Source organism: Primulina huaijiensis, chromosome 3 (assembly GCF_012295235.1).
Source record: "Primulina huaijiensis isolate GDHJ02 chromosome 3, ASM1229523v2, whole genome shotgun sequence".
Classification (NCBI taxonomy): domain Eukaryota; kingdom Viridiplantae; phylum Streptophyta; class Magnoliopsida; order Lamiales; family Gesneriaceae; genus Primulina; species Primulina huaijiensis.
Genome location: NC_133308.1, coordinates 6,765,063 through 6,771,844, shown reverse-complemented (window position 1 = coordinate 6,771,844; position 6,782 = coordinate 6,765,063). Strand labels below are relative to the sequence as shown.

Below are 6,782 nucleotides of genomic sequence, written 5' to 3'. Positions count from 1 at the left end.
AACTCATGTATTATTAAAATAATTTTTAAATTAAAAATATTATTTATAAAGTTTTAATTTGTTTTATTACGTATTTATTTAACATATTAAAACTAAAAGTTATTTCATTAATATTTAATAATTTATCCAATAAGTTTAAGAATAGATTATAAATTAATTTACAAAAGGGCATTTGGGTAATTACAAAACATTTGACAAAATTAATCATATTGAACACCATAATTTATTATATTGTATGATGTATCCTTATGTTTTATACTCTTTATCATACTTATTATACATCTTTCAAGTCTCAATTATATTATTTTCGAACTAAACGATACGGTGTAATCTCTCGTTGAACACATATTTTCAAGAATAATGTTTTTTTAGATTTTATATTTACAATTTGCACACATGCAACGTTTCATGAATGTAGTTAATTTTATTTTTATTAATTTAGTTTTTTAAAATAACTTATCTTAGGTTAATGTGTCAAGTATAATAATTTTCGAATTAATAACTAATATTAAAGAAAAATTAATGGTTTTAAAATTTAAATTATGTTTAATTTTAATCTTTAATTATCATGTTTTGGGCGTGATTCAGAATAAAACATAAATATGACTAAAGTTTGCAAAAAATTTATTTTGAAAATTCTCGATATCAAACTTTAATGGTTTAAAGAAAAATATAATATTAAATTTCGATAATTTCAACCTAAATCAATTTTTAGTGTGAAATCATGCTGAAAACATGATGAACAAAAAATTCTATTTGCATAATTAAGCGTCAATATATTGTTAAAAAGTAAAGTAAAATGAATTTATTTTTGAAATAGTTGGTTATATAGCATAATAAAAATTATTCATATGTATACGATGTTGGAAATTTCAATTAAATTTAAAGTTTGAATAAAAATTATGTCTCGTGAATATAAGAATGTCTTTTGGCTCTCTATATTTTTAAGTTAGATGTGACTCATGATTGTAGAAGTGTCTTTTAACTTTCTACATTCTTGAGTTAATGGCAGACTTTTAGTTTTTCATATTTTTGAGTTAACTGAAAAATTAATTGAGTTAATTAATCTTGCATGACTTTTAGTGTGTATTTCGGAGCTTATAAATAGTGAGTTCATTTCCTCGTTCCAAAAACATAAAATTAATATCGAACGTACATTTTCAGTTCGCTTATGTAGTTAATTCGTGCTAAGTTGCTGCAAAATATTGTCGTTGTATCATAGGAAACAGTTATTTGTCCAAATGCTCGAAACACCGTCGGAGGAGACAAATTTTTTTAAAAATTTTGTTGTTCTTTTATACACGAAATTCATATTTTCAATAACATGCTCATTTTCGTTTATTGTTTTGTCTTTATAAGATTGATCTTGTTTCATGTTTCTATATTTTTTTGCTTCTATAATTTTGTTATTAACAATTTAGATAACATCCAAAACTAGCAAAAATAATATAATTTTGGATTTTATCTGAACATACACATGGGCCTTTGAAACTAGCATCTGTACATTAAATAATTTAATCCATTTACACAAGAAACATAAGCAAGCTGATAAGCAAGTGCTTTTGTACAGTTAAGCCCACTGGACTCCGAAGAATTCAAACTTTTAAAAAGTTTGCCCGAAAGAACTTAAAATAATTAACCAAATAGATAAACTCGTGTCATCATAAATCAATAATTGTTCCAAATGAAAGTATAATAGGCCATGTGGAAAAGAAAGAGAATCAGATGTTGATTCCGAAATGGTTGGCAAGTTCTGCAAATGCAACAAAGAAGAGGCATTTTTATGTGTGATGTCTTTATAATCCACAACACAGGTTGTATGACCTGTGCATGGATTCAAGTATTTTCTTAGAGTAGATGTATTAAAGATTTAAAGAAGTAAATTATAGATGAAAGAAGCTAGTGAATGATCTAAAATTCTTTGCTCGCAAAAGGGCCACTTGACATTGATAAAGAGTATTTCCTTACAAAAAGTTAACATCTTCCTATATCTTGAAAGCTTACAACACTCCTAAAAATCATACGAGCCACCGAAATGTCAAGCTTAAACAAATATGTGCACTAGCCTTTCAAGCCCGCTCAACGACCATGCAACAACTAGGTAAAATCTGGACTAAGAAAGAAACATGTTCATGCATTGGCGGTCTGGGACGGCAATCTCTGGTGGCTATGTTCACCTTCATAAGTCACAACGAGCATGGTAGGATCTTCTAAGCATCTCTCCACATGTTTTCTTGCAGGACACCCTCTCATGCTGCTGCATTTGTAGTATCCCCTGGTAGCAAAATGCACCGATATGATTTTTTCCAGTGACGCCAACTTATAAATGTCTACAGTATACCATCTCCATATCATACAATGATACAAATATATATACGACACACTTATAAAATGCTCAACACTCAAGACTTGCCGCAAAAGGCCATATTGTGATGTTCCAGATTCAACAACAAATGTTAAAACTTGTGGAAATTCATCTGTTAAGATTATACCTAGGGTGAGGAGAACCTTTGATTGGTTTCTGGCCATATTTCCTCCAAGAGTACTCATCGGCGGGGATATCAGCTAACTTGTTGCTTATAGCAGGTACTTTGATAGACCTCTTTACTCTGTGTTTCCTGTTCATCATGTCCAAAATTTACAACACAAAAACAGAACAAAATATATAAGAGGTGTAATGGGCTGACATGTAAGATGTAATATCAAACTAATGAGTTGAAAGGTAGACGAGACCTCTTCTTAGTGCAATGACATCTACCATTTCCTCCACATTTTACACTCTCACGCTCCCCACTTCCAAAACACTTTTTCCTGTGATTATAAGAGGTCTGATCGGCGGAACGAGAGGCGCCAATCAAATGGAAGGAATTTCCATTTAAGTTAGCAACACTACCATCTACACTCAGTGAAGAGATAAATGACCTAGTGGATGACATGTTGGGAGTGCAGGTGGAGTTGTCAAAATTCAGGCTAAGGCCGCTACTACAGCGCCTATACATCAATTCAGCCTGCTGTTTCATTTGCAACTGCTGAAGTTGAAGCCTCTGCTGCTGGAGAAAATGATAGTTTGGTGATGGTGTTTGTTGCTGAACTTGAAGAGGGTTCTTGCCATGTGAGCTCAAGTCCAGAGAAGGACATCCTAGAGTAAGATCATTTTTAGAATTAAAACGGGTTTCTTGAAGCGGGTTGCAGATTAGAAGATGTTTAGGCTGCGGATCATCTGTTCTAAAGAAAGGACTTTCCAAGAAAATAGAATGGGGGAAAGGTGGTTGAATTTTCTTGAGTTTCCTCACTCTGGCATGCCCACATCTAGAGTTAAGAAGAGAGACAACTTTCTGGAATTTGTACACAGCCTCCCCAGTTTTCTCTGCTAGATTCTTACTCTGACTGTGATCCTGCGGCTGAAACAAGAGATTAATTACTCCATGGCAACTTTCAACAGCTTCGCTATTTTCCCGTTCAACTTCTTTCATCTTACTTCCCCCCCTACCCCAGAAACAGCAAAGATAAGGCCAAGCGAGAGGAAACAAAGTCCCGATTCCAGAACTCAAAAATCAGTACAGCACGAGAGGATGGAAGGATGAAAAAGAAAGAAAATAAGGAAAAGGTCTTAAAACTGATTCAACAGAGATCCTCAACTACACATACAAGAGACAAAAAAGAAACCCACCCCGAGTCCATATTTGGAAAAATAAAATAAATCTTCTTTTTTGAAACAGCAATCACGATAAAAATCCAAGGAAAAAGAAGGTTCAATCATTTCTGAATCTGTAGAGCCTAATATCAATCATGAAATCATTTAAAAAACCCAGAAGAAACCAGCTGCCTCAGAAGGAGTGAAGATTAAAGAAACTTAAAAAAGTCGGAAAGAATGGGCTTTCACTAGGACTTTTCGAAGGATAAAAATTATGCAATAGCTCTAGATTCCCTCAATCACCATAGGTTGCTGTTTATACTTATGGAAGAAAGAGACAAATTTTAGTTTGAAAAACGTGAAAGACAAGACTCCCCCAGAAAATTAACAGAACCCAAGAAAAAAGAAAGTCTAAAAAATCCCCTCTTTTAAACATTTCTCATAATTGCCATTAACCAAAATTTTATAATCATCGTTGCTACGTTCAGTTTTATTACAGAGAGAGAATGTAGAGGAATCGAAGAGCAACAGTGGTTCTTGAAGAAGCTGGCGCATTAAAGATAAACCTGCGCACAAGAGGGGAGCAGGGCTGGGGGAGTATATACTCCGGTCTCTGTCACAGATTTCAAAGTGGGGCCCACTATCGTAGCTTTTCGGATTTATTTACTACAAATTAATGCAAATATTTTCTATTTCCCCGCCCTTTTTGCTACTTCCAATGCCGGGCTTCTCCTTTTTAGTCTACCATTCTTGTGTAATGATTAAATTAACAGTAGTTTTTTTTTTTTTGAAACGGACGAATTTTTAAATTATGTTTATATTTATAATAATAAATAATAATTTTGATATTAAAAATATTATTTTTTTTATAAATAACTCAAATAAAATATCAGTATTATAACATTCGTCTCATAAATTTTTTTAGATTAATATAATTAATTAGAAATACCCAATTATTTATTCAATATTATATCATGACAAAAAAATATTTAATATAATATAAAAAAATAAGCGGGCCACTTATATTTGGAGCATCGTCTGATAATAAATGCAAATAGCCGTTACAAGTTAGGCGCAAGCTTCTGCCACGTGTAGCCCTCACACCTACAATGCAGACACCTCGCCGCCTTAAGTTGTTTCAAGTAGGGGTAATCTCGGTACATCATTTTTTTTAAAAAAATAATCACTTTATATGTAGAATTAATATTAATATTTGAGTGATTTTGAACTATTGCATCGATCTGCGGATTTTTTTTTTGAATGATAAATAGAATATATAAAATATTAAAACTTTTTATTTAAATTGATTATAAAACAATTGATAATATAGTATTTTTCAAATATAAAATTAGATGAAAGGGAATCAAGAAAATCAAAATATTTGTAGTAAAAAAAATAAATACTTTAACAAATACAATACTGATTTAAAAATTATTTTAAGAAAAATATGAGTTTTTTTAAAAAAAAAAATAGGAGGAAGAATTTTTGTCTAGAGTGGAGATAAATTGAATAACAGTTTCTTTAATTGAGTATGTTGTTTATCTACACCATATTATTAAATTTGAAACCATTAGAGTAACTAATTTTTGATGTCATAGTCTGTTTTAATAATTATATATATTAATAAAGTGTTGGAATTTAACGTAAATAACATGCAACTTAGCGGATAGAGTTTGTGTTTCATAAACATTAAGTTATAGGTTCAATTTTTACTTTGGTTCTTTTTTCTATTTAGTATTTAAATCATATATCAAAATTACAGTATAGTTCATCACTATTTCTTAATTTTGATCCTCATTTAAATATAAACCAAATTAATTATAAAAAATATTATACAACCACGCAACGCGTGCGACGGTGTACTATTATATTATTATAATCATGATCCAAATAATATGACAAAAGGTCTCGGTGAAACAGTTTGATGCGGTTTTTGACCCAGGGAAAAAAAAAACAAAAACTGTATTACTCAATTGGTGGTGGCATAATTGTTTTGATTTTAACAAAAAATCAGAATCAATTAAATAGTTTGAATTATAAAGGTGCATATTAGCAGCCACCGCTTCGGATCCTGCTCCTCTGCAATTTTTTGCCCCATATTCTGGATGTGCCATGGGGGAATATTTCCGCGATCTCAAGTATAAGCTCTATTAAAAAAAAAGTTGATTTCATCCTACATGTAGGAACACTATCCTCATGATAGAATCAAAGGCTCAAATTTAGCCACACATACATGGGGTCTACTAATTTTTTTAAAATCACATACAATCTTGTTCATCCAAACATGTGGGGGCAATGCCCCCATATGTAGCATCGAAGCTACCTAAAAAAAAGATTACTTGGGAAGTGCCCCCATATGTAGCATCGAAGCTACCTAAAGGGGTGGTGGATTAATACTTCCCAAGTAATCCTTTTTTTAGGTAGCTTCGATCCAAACATGTGGGGGCAATGGAAGTATTAATCCACCACCCCATTAATCAAAGTAAACACAATGAACAAATAAATCATTAAAGAAATGAAGAATCCGAATCGTATATATACACAGTAGTCAGCACTTGCATTCCAAACGAATAATCGCGCTTTCAAAAAAAAAAAAACTAGACAAGACGCGACTTCGAAATTAGTAAACAAATGGATAATGCTTATCACTAACAGTACATTTTATCTTATAATTAATTACATGTGGATTGACAAATTTGTTTGCAACTGGAAAATTATATAATATTTAAGTTGCCAAAGTCAAAAAAAGAGATAAACCTCAAATTAAAGAGATTGACATATTGAAATGAAATAAGATAAGAATGTAATCTGATTTTGGAATGAAATCAAAATAAGAATGAAATGATAGATTTATTTAATTTAAATAATTGAAAAAAAAAACGTGAAAGAAAAGAAATTATTTTTAATTGTCAAATAATTTCTTAAATAAATTTCAGAATACTAAAAAAATGTTGTTTATTATTATTAAAATATCATTATCATGAAACTAATATAATCATTATTATATATTCCAAAATCAAAAATAAGAATGAAATGATAGATTTATTTAATTTAAATAATTGAAAAAAAAACGTGAAAGAAAAGAAATTATTTTTAATTGTCAAATAATTTCTTAAATAAATTTCAGAATACTAAAAAAATGTTGTTT

At 30.5% G+C, this 6,782-nt stretch overlaps 1 protein-coding gene across 1 annotated transcript; it reads right to left on the bottom strand.

The window, feature by feature from the left end:
- Positions 1 to 1,911: 1,911 nt before the first annotated feature.
- On the bottom strand, positions 1,912 to 4,220 carry LOC140973406 (probable WRKY transcription factor 21). Its single transcript, XM_073436159.1, has 3 exons — positions 2,734 to 4,220; positions 2,493 to 2,618; positions 1,912 to 2,275 (listed from the first exon to the last, which is right to left on the bottom strand). The coding sequence occupies exons 1-3, from the start codon at positions 3,471 to 3,473 to the stop codon at positions 2,131 to 2,133; spliced, it is 1,011 nt and encodes a 336-aa protein (XP_073292260.1). The 5' UTR covers positions 3,474 to 4,220; the 3' UTR covers positions 1,912 to 2,130.
- Between the last annotated feature and the right edge of the window lie 2,562 nt (positions 4,221 to 6,782).